The sequence below is a fragment of the Urocampus carinirostris genome, chromosome 20 (genome assembly GCF_059441175.1).
Source record: "Urocampus carinirostris isolate Australia breed hairy pipefish chromosome 20, RoL_Ucar_1.0, whole genome shotgun sequence".
NCBI lineage: Eukaryota > Metazoa > Chordata > Actinopteri > Syngnathiformes > Syngnathidae > Urocampus > Urocampus carinirostris.
This window is the reverse complement of record NC_142368.1, coordinates 18,805,786-18,826,688: the sequence shown is the minus strand read 5'-3', so window position 1 is coordinate 18,826,688 and position 20,903 is coordinate 18,805,786. Positions and strand designations below refer to the sequence as shown.

Genomic DNA, 20,903 nt, shown 5'->3' with positions numbered 1-20,903 from the left:
TTAATGATGTGAATCACCTGTGCCCGCTCCTTTGGCGCCAACTGCCACGGACTCTGATTGGCTCCCTGTCCCTATTTAAACCCACTCCTATCTGTCCCCTGTTGTCAGTCCGTCTGCAAACCTCAGTTAACACTAGGCAAGCCTTTTTTTTCCGATCCTGACTCCCACCTGTTTTTTTCTACCGTTTGTCCCCCGGCTTCGACCTGTTTGTGATCCTAACCACGTCTACTCTCCCGCCCCGGCTTTCGACCTCTTTTTGTCCCCGACCACGTCTACTCTCCTTTCCTGGCTTACGACTCACTTACGACTATGTTTTTGCTCTCCAATCTGTTAACAAGCTGACCCGTTTTTTTTTTTCGTTCCTGACACCGCCACGGAAGATCCACTTCCGCGTTCAGAGCGACCTGCTTCCCACGGATCGTGGGAGCAACCCTTTCTCTTTCTTCCAATAAAACTTGTGAGAAATGCAACGCAAGTGGGTCCTGTCTCTGTTCTGGTCCTGACAGGTTAATCATTTTCTGTCATTTTTGGATTTTATACTAGTAACCTGTTTTTCAAGTTTTGTTCTATTTTCATGTTGTTTTTCTAAAAAAAAAACACGTAAAATTGGCAGAGATTGTCTGCCAGTAGAACCATTTTACTATATATTTTTTTTGTTTTTTGATTTTTCAGTAAACTGACGAACTAATAATTACAATTATACGCGAGATGTTTACTTTATTAGTTTGGGTTTTTTTGCATTGCAATTCTAACCATTAAAACATTTATGTTAACAAATGTTAACAAATTTCTCTATAGCACCCCACGAGCTGATTTGTATAAACAAAGAAAAAAATAGTACGATGCTGCCACCTACTGATAAGGTGGCATGTTACAGTTACTCATTGGAGGAGAGCAAGGAGACAATAGCATGTTCTTTGTAAAATGTTAAATAAGCCATATAATCTCAAAATAACAACGATTCAATAAACTGGATGGATGGATGGTGTCACCATGACAACGGCAGATTTCTAACCCGTCACAGGACGATCCCCTCCCCCGTTTCCGCAACAATCCAGAGATCAGAGTCCAGTGATGGCTCTTTTTAGAGGACTGGCTCTTTCGGCTCGGCTCACTGAAAAGAGTCGGCTCTGTCATTCCAACCATCAGGTTGTTATTTTTTTTATTTGTTGTTTAGTAATATATTAACAAAAAATTATAAAATATTAAATTAATAAATTTGCAAAATGTATTAATAGCTTTTAATAATAGCCTTTTATTGTTCCAAAGTGGAGTTAGCTCTGACACGATTCAAACTTTCTAATTGTTTATACTAAACGAGCAGCATTGAAGACACCACTCGTATTGACCAGTTACGATGGCCTTCAAGAGAAAGAGATGGAAAGAGGAAGAGAAAAATATAGAGTGAAAGAGAGAGAGAGAGAGAAAGAAAGACACAGAAAAATAGAGAGGCAGACAAAAAACTACAGAGAAAGAAAAGGCAAAAAAGAGAGAAAACAGAAGATAGACAAAGAGACATACGGAGAGGGAAGAAAGACAGACGAGGCAGAGAAAGAGAGGAAAAAGGTAGGTGGAAGGCGAGAAAGACAAAAAGAACAAGAGAGAGAAAAAGAGAGAACGGGAGTGAATGACACAAAAGGAGAAAGAGGGAGAGAAAAGAGGGGGAAATAGGTGGAAGGGAGAGAGAAAAGGGAGACGGATACATATTTAGAGAGATGAATAAAAACAGACAGACAGAGAGAATACATTTCAGTGAGAGAGAGAAACGGGAGATAAAGATAAGGAGATAGACAAAATTATGAGTGATAGAGAGAGGAAAAAAATATATAGAGAGAGAGGTAGAACGAGAGAGAGAAATAAAAAGAGAAAATGGGAAAGTGATAGTCAGGGAGAGACAAAGAGAGAAGGATAAATAAAGAGTGTCAGCTTTCGAATGGAGCCGGCTCCTTATTAATGGAGGAGCCTGCTTGTAGAGCCGTTTTGTCCGCGAACGAAACCCAAGGCTTCAGGATCCGACAGAGCTGGATGTAGTCGGCAGGGTGGATGCGGGGTTTTTTTTTTGACCAAAACCAAAAACCGTCTGGGACACAAATCCCAGCCAAAGCCAGGCGTTCTCTTACGGAATAATTTTCAAAAAACATGATTGGGGTGCATCTCCAACTCCTTGCGCTTCTTCTTTGCTTCCCCCCGCCCAGCCTCGCTCGCACATCGGCCATTTCGGACCTCAAATCCCAAATCACAGGAGTGGAGGAGCTTCTGGAAGAGTTCCGCAAGCAGCTCCAGCAAGACCAGACCTTCAAGCCGAATGCAGTGGCCGATTCCTGCGTCAGCGATTTCCTCTCCACCCAGGGTAGCATCATCCGGGCCCGGGCCTCCATCGAGCGGGGGGCCGCCTTCCTCATGGCCCCGGAGAAGGTGGACACCTGGCGGGATTGCGTGCACGCCTGCTGCGCTCAACCTCACTGCACCGTCGCGGTGGTCCAGGAGGAACCGAAGCTGGCCGGGGAAAGCCTCAATTGCTACCTCTTCAATTGCACTTACAAGGGCCGCGGTGTCTGCTACTTCGCCCCGCAGCCGGGATTCGCATCCTACCGGCGGCCGCTTAACAACTCCTCGCACGGCCCGCCGGATGACATTCAAGGTGGGAACCGGTTCCATAGCTGTCAACCTGTACGTAATTGCCGTACAAAGTACGTTTGTTATGCATTTTAAGACGTGTGCGACGTACAAAAAAAATCTGTACAGAAAAACGCAAATTTGTCAATTATGGGTACAATCCGGTAAACACCGACTATCACGAAACGGCAAATCAATCAAGTCAAACGAGTTCGCCGCGGTAGTCTCCATCTCGGTGACGATTTTTTTTTCATTGCAAAAGAAACGAGCGATTTGATGCTACTGTGCACATGCGTCTGCCGCCTCGGATTTCATGTCGTAGTTGTGTAGTGAAAGGGAGTCCGTCTCTTTTTAGAGAACCGGCTTTTTCGGCTCAACTCATTAAAGAGAGCCGGCTCTCAAAGGGCTCACTTGCTTTGATGCATTATATTACGAAGTTAAGAAAAAAAGGAAGTATAAAAGGAGAAAATGAAAAAAGACACGTGGTTATCCCTCTAATCAGTATATTACTGACAATAACTTAATGCAGAAAATGAATTCATAATTTGAATAAGAAAATGTATTATTTTACTTGGATATATTTGCATGTATTGTTTACCTTCTACAGTGAACGTCCAAGCGACTTCATTTTTGAACTTTATTATAATAAACCTCATTCATGTCGAGCAACTCACAACAAAATGTTGATTAACAATATATACGATATAACGAAACGCATGTACAATATAACATGCTAAACTATATAAATAAACACGTTTGAAAAAAAATGGTGTAAGATTATTTTGTAAGGGAAAATACGACATTTTTTAAGGGCATGGAGCCCTGGAGCGCGACAGGTATGTAAAAGGGCTGTGGTGTAAACGTCACTGATGCGAAATAATAATTTATAGAATCGGCAAAAAAAATAAAATAAATAGGTGAACTGTATTAAAATGTTTTTAAAATACAGCCTTTTTACAAGCTTTTTAACCCGGTCTGCCAAACAGAAATGGTGAAGCTCTAAAGGAAATAGATACAATCGTAAATGAAGTAATAACGTGTCCCTTTGTAACTACACTACAACAAAAATCTTACAACAGAAACACTAAAAAACTAAATGTAACATGTTGTGATTACAAACAGGGACCTTGCAACCTGGTCACCCTGGAAGGGGGTTTACTTCATGTGCGGTCCCTTTTCAAGGTTTTTTGATTTTCCTCATGTTGATGTTTTTGAGTTTTTCCTTGCCCTGATGTATGTTTTAGATCAGGCGTATTAATGGTCTGACGTTTTCAATATTCTGTGAAGCCCTTTGAGACTCGTTGTGATTAAGGGCTACACAAATAAACATGACTTGGCTTGACTAATACATTACTTTGCTTTCATTTAGAATGGGAAAAATACGAAGCTAATACTGCAGTAATACTAAATTACAAAAATACTACTACAGAAATATTGCATCTGAAATACTACAAAAATATGACTTAAGTAATATTAAAAAATACTAAAGGAATACCACAAAAATACTACTTTGTAAATACTTTTCCAGAAACTCTACAAAAATACAATTAAATAAATATTATAATGCAAAAATATGTATGTGTCTCTTCCCTTAACCACAAGGGTGGTGGGGGCACCATTTCCTGTGGTGTGTCTTGGGCAAGTACAACCTGGTGTATATATGGTATGGCTCTCTCCCCTCCCCCCAAAAAATCAAAATATTTTGCTATTATGGCTCTGTTGGTCGAAAATGTTCCCAAGCCCTGTTCTAAGGCAATTTTGAACAAATGTCAAGGACCCACTCAGGGTGGTGCAGTAGCACGTTGCAAAAAAACAGATTAGTGTAGAAACAGGTCTGTATTCAGAAAAGGTTCGCAACACAGGAAGTCAGGTAGCGAGACAACAATCGTGATCCAAGATACAAGCGAGGGATCAATGGTCCCGTAAACTCAATTGGCAGAAGCGACAGTCCAAAAGTCCGTAGGGCCGTACTCGTGATCCGGATTAACCAATATGCTGTGAAAGAGGGCTTTGGGACATGAAAAGTAAGGCAAACAACTAGCACAGAGCCAAGGTGACAGAGTGTGTTAATGGGCACAAGGGAGAGTCGTGATAGGAGGGAAATCACGACAAGTCGCCTTGTTTGTGGGAAGGAAAATTGAACCAGGAAGTGAGTGACCAACAAAGATAAGTTCAGGAAACATTCAAGGGAGATAGAGGGATCCTACAGAGACATGGGAACCGGAGTGCAGGAACATGAAAACACTGACACACTGTAAATAATATACAAAATGAAAACATGAATTCATCTAACATGATTAACCGACTTTGTTTTGCGCCTCAGATACTGACGAGCCGCCTCGCTGCGACGCGGGACAAGACGTCTTCATCCAACTGCCCACCGACTGGGCTGTGTTGGACGGCCGCGACAGTGTGGACGACCATGGGATCAGTCACTATGATTGGACACTCGTCAGCGGGGACGCCGGCGTCACCATGAAGGTGAGCCGTCCCTTGTAATAGCCGGTGTTTGGCGTATTACTGAAAAATAGCAATAAGTTACAGTTACTATCCATCTATCCATCCATCCATTGTCTGCACCGCTTATCCTCAGTAGGGTCGCGGGGGTGCTGGAGCCCAGCTCAGTTATCTTAGGGCTGTGGGCAGGGGACGCCCTGAACGTGTTGCCGGCCAGTCGAAGGGCACACACAGACGGACAACTCACTCGCTAATTCACACCTAGGGACATTTACTCACTCGCTCATTCACACCTAGGGACAATTGGGACTGGCCAATTAACCTGACATGGATGTTTTTGGAATGTGAAACCGGAGTGCCCGGAGAAAACCCGCACGGGGAGAACATGCAAACTCCAGACGTGGAGGTTTGACCTCATGACCTCTGAACTGTGGCGCACACATGCTAACCACTGTGCTGCCATGCTACGTTACAGTTTCTTGTTACTTCATTTAAAATTTAACCCAGCTAAAAACGTGATCGGGAGCGGAAACAAGTCAAAAGCCAGGAGAGGAGAGTAGACGTAGTCGAGATCAAAAACAGATTGTTATTCGGGACGGGAGAACTGACGTGGTCGAGATCAAAACAGGTCGTAACAGGAGCAAAAAACAGGGCATGCGAAAAAAAAGGGCTTGACGTGTAAAAACAGAGATTTGCAGACGGACCGACAAAAGGGGACTGCGGGACAGCTTAAATACTGACAGGGAGTCAATCGGTCAACAAGCTGCAGCTTGCACGCCCCATGAGCGGGGCTAATTGGGTGCCATGGCAACCGTAACAGAGCTCACGTTTGCCTCATTGATTTTCAGTTGGTTTGTTATTTCTGTATATGCCACGCCCCCTTCCCCACCTGCTGCTTACTGTTCGCTATTGGTGACACACAATCAAACATGCACATATAAGCTGACCCCCTTATTTAAGTGTGTGATTTTTTTGGGGGTTGTAAGTTCGGCTTTGACGCAAGTATATACAGTAGGGAGAATATCTCCATGACGGGAAATTCAGCGTTCTCATACTCTGTTTGAGATGTCAGTTTTAGCTGGCAGATAGGGGGTTGTGTGACTGATCCAGGAGTGTTCAACAGCAGGAGGCATTGTAATACATGATCGGCATTAAATCCTTAGTCGGATGCCGCAGTAACGCACCATGTAGGAACGACAAAGTTACAAAATGTTATTAATTGCGTGCTACGGAGAAAAATAATCGCATTACAAGAAGGATGTTCCTTGGTAACGCTGGTGACAACAGTGCAATTTGAATACGACTTCGAAACAACACGAGATGCCTGCGTTTGCAGGTTGATGAGGCAGAGTCGGTGTCAGGTTACATCCGTGTTTACTTCCGCCAACCCAAGGCTTGTGGCCAGGAGGCCATTATTCAGTCTATATTGTTTTCCATTGTACACCTTTTTCTCTTGTTGAACCAATGATAGAATCCGTTTTACATTAGAGATAGTCTACTATGCCAACCATGTAGTCCTTAGAGATAATAGGTTTGACGTATTGGCCTAAAGCAGGGGTGTCAAACTCATTTTAACTCGGGGGCCACACGATAGAACAAACATTCTGTCGGGGGCCGGGCTAGTATATTAAAGAGAAAGAAAAAGAGAGATAAAGAAATAAGATCAAGGGGGAGGAAAAAGGAGAGAGGGCAGGACAAAGAAAGAAAAAGAGAGAGAGGGAGAGAGAGGGAGAAACAAAAGAGATAAAACGTCATGAGAGAGGGGGAAAAGAAAGGGAAAGGAAGAAAGAAATCCAAAGAGAAATAGAAAGACAGAGGGAGAGAAGAGAGAAAAGAAAGCGCGAAGGGTAAGAAGAGAAAAGAGAGAAAAGGACAGAAGGAAGTTCGAGCAAAAGAAGTTAAAAATACACAGAGAGAGAAAGAGACAAAGAGCAACAAAGGAAGAGAAAAAGAGAGACTCAGAGACACAGAGAGACACAGAGAGAGAAAGAGAGAGAGAGAGAGAGAGAGATAAATAAATATAATGACAGTGTCTTTGTGAGAGGCACCTGGCTTTGGCAACATCAAGTTGACATATTTCAACCTGCAGCTTGTTTTTCTCTTGCGCTTCTCTGAGTGTTGTCTCGCGGGCCAGATTCAATCCCGTAGCGGGCCTGATCTGGCCCGCGGGCCGCCTGTTTGACACCTGTGCATTAAAGGGACAGTGTGTATTATTTGACCACTGGTATGGTGTAGTGCAACCGAAAACGATTGTTTAAAAGAACTAGGAGAATACAAAATACAAAGACTTAAAATGACCTGAACTCACCATTTCTCATTGTCTTGTGAAGGCAAAAGGTGAATTCCTATGTCTCGCCGCGTCTTCTTTTCATGGACCAGAGTATTCGGACTTTGAAAAAAAATAGAGCTGGAGAGAAACAATGCAGTTGAGGACATTTATTACAAAGTTTTAACATAAAGACAAAATCAGAGTGCACTCAGGACCAGTCGTTGGGAAATTTGTTAACCATAGTTCAAATAGGAAAGGGGAACATGAAACTTCAACGGGCAAAGAAAGAAACTCACATCTTATTCGAAAGCCCTTTGTGAAAACTGGTCACAGCTGTATTTTCAAGTTTGTATGATAAGATAAAGGGCTGACTCATCGGAAGACCATTACTGGGAAAGTACTGATACGAAAGGATAGCGCAAATCAATACTTCCTTCAAATATGTGGATGAACATAAGTGCATTTATAACACCTAAATGAGTATTTTTATTATTGAAGTAATGCTGTGATGATTAAATAATAAACTTAATATAGCTAGAACACTTGCCTAGCCTTTAGCAAGTTTTTGGTACCGCTTGCAGCAAGATAGCGGACAATCATGTCAGCTCCTACTAGGCGAGCCTCATGTTACATTAAAAAAATAGTTTTTGGACCTTGGGAGTATTTACAAAAATAAACGTTTATGTGATAGTTCATGCTGTCACGGTTGCCATGGCACTTAATTGGCCCCGTCCATGTGGCGCCAGCTGCGGCTCATTGACAGATTGGCTTTCCATCTTTTTAAGCTCAGTGATCTCATTTTTCCTTTTTCAGTCCGTCAACGAACCTCTGCCCCGCAGGTTTGTGACTCGGTCCTGTTTTCCTATTGGTATTTCCGGTCCGGGATTGTTGCTAAATATCGGTTTCCTGTTTCGTTCCCGTCTATTTATGTCCTGTTCATTATTCTCTCCAGTTTTCGTTCCCGTCTAGTTTGTCCTGTTTATTTCGATATCCTGTTTCATTATCAATCCTCTCAGTCCCGTCCTGTCCGGTATCGACCCCATCTGTCCCATATCAACTCGGGCAATTGGAATCGATCTCATCGATCTCTGGCTTCCTGTCTTTCCACGCCAGACCGCTGCCTAGCGTGGATGACTCCCCATTTCCCGTAAAATAAAAGGCTTGTGTGAGAACATCACACGTTTGGGTCCTGATCCTGCTCCGGTTCTTGACACATGCATTATTATTGAAATTAATATTGTGTGTTTTTTAACCGAATTAACCATTTTTACCACTAGGAGGCGCTATATAATACACTGTGTCCTTTTGAATAACGTATGTCTGCTGCAGGCGTCTCATCCCGGTCTGCTGAAGGTCACAGGTCTGCAGGAAGGTGTCTACACTTTCCAGATGACCGTCACTGACACATCCGGACAAAAGACGTCAGATAATGTGTCGGTGACAGTGTTGGCGCCAAATCATCAAGCAGAAGGTAATAATAACTTCTCCATGTTGTATTTACATCAGTTTATGCATTCTCCAGACTGCAGGGTACATTGTTTCACAAGTTACGCTAGCAGCATGTTTTTCTATGCCGATAGTTGCCATCCATTGTGCTGTAAATATGCCATGTTTCACGAACAGCCAATAGAACACATTATAGTTAAAAGGGGCGGTGTGTGAGGCAGATGTCCAAGAAAAGATGAGTCTGAAGAGTTGAGTTTTGAGTCAGGATTTGAAAGTGGACAGGGTGGCGGAATTACGGAGGTCAGGCAGCAATGAGTTCCAGAGCTGGGGGGGCAGAGCGGCTGAAAGCTCTGCTCCCCATGGAGTTGAGGCGGGCAGGGGGTATAGGGAGATGGAGGGAGGAAAATGATCTGAGGGTGCGGGATGGCGTGAGCATGAGGAAAATAAGAAACCTTGAGAAGGGGCATCACAAGTGATAATCCCCCTACCATGATGACCAGGGTACAATAGATTTAGCATTGGGTAACAGTACACAAAACATAGTCAACATCAATAAAAAAAAACATGGGTACTACGTTAAAATTTGTACAAGAAGTGCATGAGAGCAACATCGCTTTGAGCCTGGAATCGGGTTCTTCTTGTCCTTTCTCTCCTATATATATATATATATATATATATATATATATATATATATATATATATATATATATATATATATATATATATATATATATATATATATATATATATACTAAATGTCAGGACCAGCACAAAGGGTAGACCCAAACACGTAACGTTTATTTCAAGTTTTATTAAAGGAAAGAGGAAGGGCTGCGGCCACGATCCGGAGTTCGCTGGGCGCCGGAAGCAGGTCGCTCTGAACGCGGAAGTGGGACTTCCATGGCGAGCGATGGCGGTGTCGGTAGCGGAAAAACGGGTCAGTAGCCGGGACAGGAGAAGAAAAAACGTGGTCGGAAACGAATCGTAAGCCAGGAGAGGAGAGTAGACGTGGTGAGGATCAAAAACCGGGTCGAACCCGGGGAACAGACGGGAGCAAAAAACAGGTGGGAGTCAAAAAAGGCTTGCCTAGTGTAAACTGAGGTTCGCAGACGGACTGACAACAGGGGACAGATAGGAGTGGGTTTAAATAGGGACAGAGCACCAATCAGAATCCAAGGCAGTTGGCGCCAAAGGAGCCGGCACAGGTGACTCATATCAGTAATCTTGACAACAAAAGTATTTAATAAATGAATTAAAGGGGCAGTGTGTATTATTTGTCGCTGTGCAGTGTAGTGAAATGAAATGAAATGATCTGCATTTCTATAGCGCTTTTCAAGTCAATGACTTCCCAAAGCGCTTCACATTGTGCTTCACATTTCCCAATAGCGGCTGTGATCTGTGCAGCCATGTAAGGCACTAACCTGCTTATTGGGGGTATTGGGGGTTCAGTGTCTTACCCAAGGACACTTCGCCAAGTAACACGGACAAGCCGGGATTCGAACTGGGATCCCTTAATCCTAAAATGATCGCTCTGCCTCCTGAGCTACTGCCGCCCTAAAGTGCAACCAAAAACAAGTACTAAAAAGCAATGAAAGAATACAAAGTGACCTAAACACACCATCGACTTTGTAATTTTTTGCATAGCCTTTTTGGGTACTCGTAGCAACAAGATGGCAGACAATTATGCCAGCTACCTTCAGGTTAGGCTCATTTTATTTAAAATAAATGAGGATTTGGCCTCTGAGAATTTGTAGAATGCACTATTATATTATTCACGTATTCAATATTGCATGGAGATTATAAGACCCCTGTCTTGTACGCTGAAAACAAATGCTATTTTTCTGCACCAAAAGTTAGCGTCAGGTTGTGGCTAATTGTCTGTAAAATAAGATTTTTCAAAAATGCAGTTGTTATTTATCCAGGGTTCAAGATTGTTTTATAAAATGTGTGTTTTCTTGGCAGTTTGTACTGGCCACTGTTCTAACTACCAGTTCAAATGTGATGATGGCTGCTGCATTGACATCACCTTTGCCTGTGATGGGAAGCAGCATTGCCCCGATAGGTCGGATGAAGACTTCTGTCCAAACTGTAAGGAAAAACTCAAACTACCTATCAAAGAATTTGAAGAAATTCACGCTCACTTTTCGAAACCCTCGCCGTCTAGTTGACACCGGCAGGAAGTCGATTACCCACGCTGCAGGTCTGCCTAGCCCTCAGCTTTCACTGGCACACACCCAAGATTCTGAGGACGGTTTTGTGAAACATCTTGGGTCCGGGGAGACTGGCGGCAACAGTCGGGCCTCAAAAAAGAAGACCGGGTCCACCCCTTCACCCAGTCAGCACTCGGATTCAAACAATCAAGGTCATTGCCATTCTTTCATCAATCATGACTCACTCTAGTTTAAAACCCCAGGTTGAAACTCTAAAAAGGGCTTTAAAACGCTACTATCATGACCAAATCCTAGTTAAAAACCCCTAGCTGGACACCATAGAAAGGCTTTAAAACCTCAATATCAAGCCCAAATGCTAGCTGGAAACCCTAGAAAGGCTTTTAAACCCTAGTATCAAGCCCAACCCTTGGTTGAAAATCCTACATGGAAACCCCAAAAAGGCTTTAACACCCTAATATCAAGGCCAAACCATAGTTAAGAATCGTTGGACACCTTAGAAATGCTTTAAACCCCGACTATCAAGCCCAAACACTAACTGGAAACCCTTGAAATACTTTAAAGCCCTGTTATTAAGTCCAAACCCTAGTTAAGGACCGTAGCTGAAAACCCAAGAAAGGCTTTAAAACCATAGTTTGAAGGCCAAACCCTGATTGGAAACCCTAGCTGGAAACCCTAACAAAGCTTGAACATTTTGATATCAAGGACAAACCTTAGTTAGAATCCCTTACTTGCACATGTTTAAAACCCTAATAACCCAAACCATAGTCTGAAACCCTAGCTAAATCTAAACGAAGGCTTTAAAACCCTAGTATCAATCAAAACTGGTTGAAAACACCAGCTGAAAACCCCAACGACGCTTAACAAGCCCAAACGCGAGCTAAAAACTCTAGAAAGGCTTTAAACCCCTGATATCAAGCCAAAACCCTAGTTGAAAACCCGAGCCTTGGAACCTTAACAAGGCTTTAACACCCTAATAACAAGCCCAAACACTAGCTCAAAACCCTAGAAAGGCTTTGACAACCTAATATCAAGGCCAAACCCTAGTTGGAAACCTATAGTTGCACACCCGGAGAGGCTTTAAAACCCAAAAATCAAGCTGAACCCTTAGCTGGAAACCAAAATGCTTTAAAACCCTAGTACCAACCCAAACTCTGGTTGGAAACCCTTGCTGGAAACCCTAACAAGGTCAAGTCAAGTCATGTTTATTTGTACAGCCCTTAGTCTCAGAGGGCTGCCGAGACCACAGACTATTGCCACAGACTAAGGCTATAAAACCCTAATTTCAGACCCAAACCCTAGTTGGAAACCCTTGCTGGAAACCCAAAAAGGCTTAACTACCCTATTAGATCCATGATTGGTCATTAGTCTGAGGAACTGTGATGTAATTTCCAATAGACAGCTAGTTGTCCTATATTACAAACAGAAACTAGCCGAATAACTTATCCGTCTAGAACCAATTCTGAAGCCTTCCTTACGTTGTTGCTAATTTCGTCACAGTGTAAATTGTACGTATTGTGTTTCCACAAACTAAAGCAGATGGAAACACTGTCGGTATCCATTGAGTCTTGGCACCCATCACTGAAATTCTGGCGCATTCTCAATTCTTCTATTCCCCATTCTGTGGGAAAATAGTCCTGTCCCTGCAGAATTGCCTGGACTAGGACAAAGCGGCTCTGTCCTGGCTGCCATCCGATCCCTATTTTAGGCTGAGATCAACCTGAAAAAGATTATTTCTTCGGAGCACCTTTATAGTTTGTTTTTATTTACTATCTAAAAACAAAGTGTTTTTAAAAGTATTCTCGATTCATTGGCAGATAAAATTGTAGAGTAGGAAGGATAACTGTGCTCATTTTAAGTACTGTATTTATTTGTGTTTAACGAATCCTAACCACTAGACCACCAGTGGTATACAATGAAGAAAATAAGTTTTTGAACACCCTGTTATTTTGCCATTTCTGAAATTTACATCATAGGTGCATGACCACTGTGAGAGAGATAAACTAAAAAAATCCAGAAATCCCAAATGCATGATTTTTTTAACAATTGATTTGTGTGATACAGCTGCAAATAAGTATTTGAACACCTGTGTATCATCTAGAATTCTGACCCTGAAAGACCTGTTAGTCCGCTCATTAGAAATCCGCCTGCACTCCATGTATCATCCTGAATCAGATGCACCTGTTTGAGGTCCTTAGCTCCACCTGTCCACCCCATACAATGAGTAAGACTTGAACTTGTAACATGGCGAAGACCAAAGAGCTGTCCAAAGACACCAGAGACAAAATTGTACTCCTCCACAAAGCTGGAAAGGACAGAGGAGCAATTGTCAAGCAGCTTGGTGAAAAAAGGTCCACTGTTGGAGCAATCTTTAGAAGATGGAAGAAGCTAAACATGACGGTCAATCTCAATCGGAGTGGAGCCCCATGCAAGATATCACCTGGTGGGGTCTCAATGATTCTAAGAAAGGTGAGGAAGGAGTTGGGCAATGACCTGAGAAGAGCTGGGACCACCGTTTCAGAGGTTACTGTAGGTAATACACTAAGACGTCTTCCAACATGACAACGACTCGAAGCAGACAGCCAGTAAAAAACAACGAGTGGCTCTGTAAGAAGCATATCAAGGTTCTAGCATGGCACAGTCAGTCTCCAGACCTGAAACCAATCGAAAATCTTTGGAGGGAGCTCAAACTCCGTGTTTCTCAGCGACAGCCCGGAAACCTGACTGATCTAGAGAAGATCTGTGTGGATGAGTGGGCCAAGATCCCTTCTGCAGTGTGTGCAAACCTGGTGAAAGACTCTAGGAAACGTTTGACCTCTGTAATTGCTAACAAAGGCTACTGTACCAAATGGTAACATTCATTTTCTCAGTTGTTCAAATAGTTTTTTGCAGCTATTTAACACAAATGAATAGTTAAAAAAAAATCATGCATTGTGATTTCTGAATTTTTCTTTTTAGTTTATCTCTTTCACAGTGGACATGCACCTACGATAAGAATTACACACCTCTCAATGATTTCTAAGTGGGAGTGATACCAAAGAATACTTATTTTCTTCACTGAATATTGTTTTTTTTAACAAGCTACGAGTGCTAAATCTGCATTGAAGCTGCTTTAAAATCAGTCATTCTTTTTGGAACATTTCGAAAAGGGTGTCCTTTTTCAAATCTATAACGTTATCCATATTTAGGCCAGATCGTCAAGCCCTAAAACAGGGGTGTTAAAGTTATTTTTCAGCTATAACACAGAAATAAATAGTTAAAAAATCATGCATTGTGATTTTTGGATTTTTCTTTTTAGTTTAGCTCTTTCACGGTGGACATGCACCTACGATGAAAATTTCAGACCCCTCCATGATTTCTAAGTGGGAGAAATAGCAAACTAGCAGGGTGTTCAAATACTTTTTTCTTTACTGACGTGTGAGAAGGTGTTCAATTTTGACTCATTTCCACACTATTTTTATTCACGGTACCAAAGACGAATGTTAGAAAACGAAGATAATAGAAAGTCGTCCTGAAAGATATCGATAAACGCACGAGGGAAGCAACTCTCGTATCTAAAGATTAATCGGACTTTGAAGGTAAACAATTTAAATGTTATGTTTATGAATAATATTCAACATTTGTCATCGCATCGTACGCGTTTAGATCCCTGTACCAGCCCCCCGGTGGTAGGACCTTGCAAGGGCACTTTTGCGCGCTGGTTCTACGATCACCAAGCGGGAGAATGTAAACACTTCCTGTACGGTGGTTGCCAGGGCAACCACAACAACTTTCTCCAGGAATCGGACTGCGTCAGTGAATGCATCACAAAAAGTAAGAAGTGGCTTTAGTTTTATGATATTAGTTACCATGCTTGACTAGAGTCATTTATTGTTATTGTTTTTAATTCTGCGCAGGTCCAGATTTTAAACCAGCAACTGTGGCCCCTCCTATCACCAAGCAGACAGAAATAGGTAAGGGATTCGCTCCGATATTTGGCAGAAACTAAATGCATAATGGGCTCGGTGCTCGAAGGGACAGCGTGTGTTATTTAGCGCCTGCTAGTGGTGAGAAAAACTTCATTCTCTCAAATAAAAATAATATTCATTTGAATAATAATAACCAAATATAGAACTACTATATACCATGCTGTTATGTTACCCTAAAAACCCAATAACAATGTGAAAAGCTGGGCAAAAACACTATGACCAGGGTTTGTACAGGTGCTTGAAATCCTTAAAAATGCTTGAATTTTAATCTGACTGAAAAGTGATTGGATTAGGGGTAAAGTGCTCGTAAATGCTTGTAAATGTTGCCATGTCTCCTCAAAAATGACGCCTACACTGCTCTCTGGTGGCTTGGCTTTTCCATTGCATTCCTTCTTCTCTCGTGATTAACTGCACCGGGCATTAGTTTGTATGAATGCTTGAAACTTCATTTCAAACATGATTGAAACAAAACAACAAGTCAAAAAATACACAAAAAAAACAATGTGTGAAAAGAAATAGGAAGAAGCATATGCTTATGTAATCCTACCCCAGACCTCCTTAATAATTCTGTTTTACAGCTAAATCTCTCGTGTGTCTACATGTAACAAACACCTCATGAATATACAGTACATATTTACATTGGTTCTGCACAGTCACTTTATCATCATCATCATTATCATCACCATCACTATCCTCACATCATCATTGCTGTTTCCATACATTTTCAGCATAATAGAATAAGAGTATCTATTATAATAACAATAATTCTCACGAGTGTTCATGGTGAAAACTGTTTGTTTTGTGGTGTGAGTTGGTTCTGCTGCTATAGGCGGTCCACCCCCAGGCAGCATAATCACCTATTGCTAAATGTCCTGTTCCGTGCATTAAAAAGACAAGGCATGGAAGCTTAAGCCTCCAGCATCAAGCTCCAGCTTGTCTACCCTAACTATGAGATGTGCAGTCCATGTCTGTTTTGTGTTTGTATTAATATGTATATCTATGTGATTGTATCCCCAGTTATTTAACTTTTGTTTTATTTTCACCATCATCACCTACATGTTTATTCACCTCATTGTTTATAAATATAGATCCAGATTGTGCTGAATTTGCAAAATATGATGGTGCATATGATGGTGGCGTTGTCCTATTATCCTCCTACGGGTTGCATGCCACACCTAAACAGGACATTATAACATGTGTATTTGTGCAAGGAATACGTATTAATTATGAACATTTATGATGGTCAAATACTGTATTACACAATAGAGTACTGGCTCTTTTGGCTCAGCTTACTAAAAAGAGTCAGCTCTATAGACTCCCAAATGGCTCTTTGGATGTGTTATGTTGATTTAATCTGTGTATTACTAATAATAATGTAACATTATACACAAAATCAATCAATATTTTGAGGAATTGATTATACTACTATAAAGATGTTACAAATTTAATATTTTTACCAGTGAACTTTTAACTTATTAAACGTTTCACTTTTTCTGCACTGAGCTACTTTAAAGGGTCAGTGTTTATTATTTGACCATTAGAATTTTCAGTATAATTGTCAAGACCAGAACGGAGAAAGGACCCACTTGCGTTACGTTTCTCTCAGTTTTATTGGGAAGTAAGGAAAGGATTGCACCCATGATCCGGTGATCGCTGGTCACAGGAAGCAGGTCGCTCTGAACGCGGAAGTGGCACTTCCGTGGCGAGCGATGGCAACGGAAAAAACGGGTCAGTAGCCGGGACAGGAGAGCAAAAAAACGTGGTCAGGATCAGCAACAAGTCGAAAGCCCGGAGAAGAGAGTAGACGAGGTCAAGATTAAAAAACGGGTCAAAGCCGGGGAACAGACGGGAGAAAAAAACAGGAGTGAGTCAGGGTCGAAAAAGCTTGCCTAGAGTTAACTGAGGTTCGCAGACGGACTGACAACAGGTGACAGAAAGGAGTGGGTTTGAATAGTGACAGGGAGCCAATCCACGTCCGAGGCAGTTGGCGCTAAAGGAGCTGGCACAGGTGCATCGCATCGGTAGTCATGACAATAATGTAGTGCAACTGAAAACAAATGCTACAAAGCAACACGAAGAATACAAACTACGGAGACTCCACGCACCATTTTACTTCTCATTATTTTGCACAGCCTTTTTGAGATTTTTGGGTACCCGTAGCAGTAAAATGGTGGACACTTGTCTCAGCCCCTTATAGGTGAGGGTCATCTTGTGTAAAATAAATGCTAAATTCTCAAAAAAAAAAAGCGAGGAGTCAGCTCCCGTCGTTTACTTCAAAGACCCATAGAGCCGTTGCATTCGCAAACACTACATAACTATTACACACTGTCTCTTCAAGGAGCATACTTAGTTTTTTAAGATTTTTTCAAAGGAAAAAAATGGAGATCATTATCTTATCCCTATTTCCCAGGAAAAGAATTAATGTAAATCAAGTTTTTTGCCAGGGACCGGATACTTTTAAAAAAATTATGTTTGTTGGTGGAAGAGAATAATGAATCTAATTTGTGATTGTACTGTTTTAAAGCTGCTCCCAGAGTCTATCAGAATCAAGAGAGTGGCATCTCACAGTCCAAACACTTTCCAGTAAAGGGAGGCCATCCGGCCCCCGAGTCAGGTCAGAACCTGGTCAGTCTTGTTTTTGTCTGTGGGTTTCATACTTAACTCCCATCCTCTGCCTTTTTCCCCTTGGTTAGGTGCTATCCTCCCTCTGGCGCTGGGTCTGATCATCACCGCCCTGCTGCTGCTCATGATCACTTGCCGCCTGAGGCTTGTCCGGCAAAAGTTGAAAAAAGCACGACCTCTCACCACCGAGGAGTCGGACTACCTCATCAACGGCATGTACCTGTAGTCTCGCACGGAATTTCTCGGGCATTTCAACCTGGATAAGGAGAGGATGCAGCAACAAGAGCCAGAGACTGGACTGTTTCAATTTGCACTTATTTTTCTTCATAGTCTGTAATTACTGTAAATTCCGGACTAAAAGCCGCAACTTTTTCTGTAGACGTCCCTAGCAGGTCGTCTCAGACTGTCCCTAGGAGCTGGCTAAGAACTGGTGCGGACCAGTGAATGCGACCACTTCATTTGTGCTGTATTAAGACACTCCTTTGTGCACCCTGTCCATAACCGTCTATCTTAATCGTACAATCACAAAAGCCTGTCCACGAGTAGGGTCATATAACTGATCCTAAGCTCTCCTATCCCTTGCGCACATGACAGTGTTGAGAAGAGACCAAGTATTGCTACGACTACAGAAAAAGATTACGTGAACAGGCTTTTGTGATTGTACAGGCTTCTAAATGTTAGTCAGTACAGTATATTTGTCAGGACCAGAAGGGAAACAGGACCCACTCGCGTAACGCTACCACAAGTTTTATTGAGGGAAGACAAAGGGTTGCGCTCACGATGCGGCGATTGCTGGACGCGGAAAGCAGGTCGTTCTGAGCGTTGGCGGTGTCGGGAAGGGAAAAAAACGGGTCAGTAGCCGAGATATAAGAGCAAATACGTGGTCGGGATCGGAAACAAGTTGAAAGCCAGGAGAAGAGAGTAGACGTGGTCAAGATCAAAAACGGATCGTTATTCGGGACGGGAGAACAGAAGTGGACGAGATCAAAAACAGATCGTTGCAGGAGACGAACAGGAGCAAAAAAACGGGCGAAAAAGGGCTTGCCGTGTAAAAACAGAGATTTGCAGACGGACCGACAAAAGGGGACTGACAGGACAGAGTTTAAATATTGACAGGGAGCCAATCTGTCAACAAGCTGCAGCTGGCGCCACACAGGCGGGGCCAATTGGGCGCCATGGCAACCGTGACAACATTGAGTTTTCAGAATGTTTTTGTAGCAAACCTGCGTGTATTCTATTGCCAATTAGGATTGACAGCTGCAGACAGAGTCCGCAAAGAGTCTTAATTGAGGCACAATTTGTTACTTTTGTGTACTAGACATTTCCCTGCTGATTTTTTTTTTTAAATAGAAGAAATGGACAGGAACGAGTTAATATTTATGGCTGTTGAAATCTGGTGCGGCTTGTACAAAAATATAGGATCTTCCTTAAATTTGAGCATGAGGCTTATACTCAGGTGCACTCTGTAGTCTGGAATTTATAGTATTGTTGTGTGACGTTGGCAACATCCCATTTTGCTCAATCCAAACAAAAAAAATCATATCCTTAAATTCTGGACTACAAACTGCAACTGATTAAAAACCATAATCTCAAATTTAAAAACAAAACTCAATTTTATCTTGTACAAGCCGCACCGGCTTTTAAGTCACAGGCTTAAATGGCCATCAAAGGGATCTATTTCACATCCTTTTCTTACATTTTAAGCCCGGTTCCAAACGCGTGGGGAATTTGGCGTTGAGGCTTTTTCCATTACATGTTTTCAGATCATGTGACCATTCAAGGTGGCGATTACAAAAGGCGAGTGCATATTTGCTACTCCGGCGAAAGAAATTGCGAATTAGGGCTGCATAGAGTAAAATGTGAGCCCTATATTTGCAGGTAGAGAATAAGTCCAGATTGCAACACGGACCTTTCGAATTGTTGACATTGGTTGTGACCACGGTAATGAGCAAATTGCATTAGCTCGTTATTGTTCCTTGAGGATTAAAGGAAATGTCATGACCTGACATTGACGCCGATGATAAGAAAGAAAGGTGTCGCAATTCTGATAAATAACTTAACCACTTCTGTTCAGTTCGGATGTGTAAATTGAGGACTTTTTCTTATATTTTAAATATTGAATAAATTACTGTCAAACCTCCAGCTTTGCTCCTTTTATGTATTTGAATAATGTTTGCAAAAACATGTACTCATTTGCAAAGAAAAATGATTTGAAAAAAAAAAGAAACATGTAGCCAAAGGGTAGCCAAAAGGTAGCAGTTTGTTGTCCGGAATTGACAGTAGTTTCATTCTTTCTCATTTGTTTATAACATTTCCTTTGGGAGAAATACACACAAAAATGTACTGTGCCATACTAATGCTCTCAATGCAATATGTGAAGCTTACCCATGGTTAGATATGTAAATACACTACGTATGCGTGAATCGGTTAACTAAGCCATAGTAATAATCGTGTAGTAAACGTGTCCGCAAAGCTTCATGGCATATAGAGCTCGTGTATTCATTTATACTGCTGAATGTTATTCAAAATTCAAGTTTATTACATTAAAAAATATTATTCTGAACTTACTGTCATATTCCTTCTATTTTTGTTGACAGTGACAAACATGAGATTTTTGAAATCATTGAAAAGTATTTTCAAGGATGTTCAATGAGTTCTTTCACAATGATATCAGGTTGAGTATTAACCTTTTAAATAATCAATGTAGCGTAATTAACTGTTTGTCAGGACCAGAACGGAGACAGCACCCACTTACGTTGCGTTTCTCTCAGTTTTATTGGAAGAAAGGGAAAGGGTTGCGCCCATGATCCGGTGATCACTGGGCGCGGAAGTGGAACTTCCGTGGCGAACGATGGCGGTGTCGAGAACAGAAAAACGGGTCAGTAGCCGGGACAGGAGAGCAAGGACGTGGTCGAGTTGTAAGCCAGGAGAGGAGAGTAGACGTGGTCGGGGACAAAAGAGGACGAAAGCCGGGATGGGAGAGTAGATGTGGATCAAAAACGGGTCGAAGCGGAGGTAAGACGATAGCAAAAAAACAGGTGGGAGTCAGGGTCAAAAAAAGGCTTGCCTACTGTTAAACGAGGTTCACAGACGGACTGTTTGATAGGGTGGCAAGATCAGCAGCCCTCTTGTGGCTATTTTAGAACCAAATCACATCAGCAATAAAAATACAAATTTGACTCTTGTTAGCATGCGCTTTGGGGATCAAAACAAGATGTTTCCTTAGATTTACCTTACTGTTTCTTTGGTGGTCATTTTAGGCATGAAACATCGTTGTGTTTGGTTAAAAAAAACAGCTAAGCCCGAAAATATTTGGATAGTGACCCGAGTTTCGTTAGTTTAGTTGTTCGCATGAAC

General features: G+C 42.0%; 1 protein-coding gene across 1 annotated transcript; it reads left to right on the top strand.

The window, feature by feature from the left end:
• The first annotated feature begins 1,996 nt into the window (after positions 1–1,996).
• Positions 1,997–19,420, top strand: lrp11 (low density lipoprotein receptor-related protein 11). Its single transcript, XM_088325096.1, has 9 exons — positions 1,997–2,641; positions 4,940–5,097; positions 8,672–8,813; positions 10,751–10,876; positions 10,953–11,150; positions 14,602–14,769; positions 14,853–14,909; positions 17,449–17,538; positions 17,618–19,420. The coding sequence occupies exons 1-9, from the start codon at positions 2,140–2,142 to the stop codon at positions 17,770–17,772; spliced, it is 1,596 nt and encodes a 531-aa protein (XP_088181222.1). The 5' UTR covers positions 1,997–2,139; the 3' UTR covers positions 17,773–19,420.
• Positions 19,421–20,903: the final 1,483 nt, after the last annotated feature.

What these genes read in the sequence shown, in the direction of transcription:
- lrp11 (XM_088325096.1), top strand. Translation starts at nt 2,140, where the DNA reads ATGATTGGGGTGCATCTCCAACTCCTTGCGCTTCTTCTTTGCTTCCCC. An exon ending in GCCAAATCATCAAGCAGAAG is followed by an intron (nt 8,814 to 10,750) that starts GTAATAATAACT and finishes TTTTCTTGGCAG; the next exon opens with TTTGTACTGGCCACTGTTCT. An exon ending in CTCGGATTCAAACAATCAAG is followed by an intron (nt 11,151 to 14,601) that starts GTCATTGCCATT and finishes GTACGCGTTTAG; the next exon opens with ATCCCTGTACCAGCCCCCCG.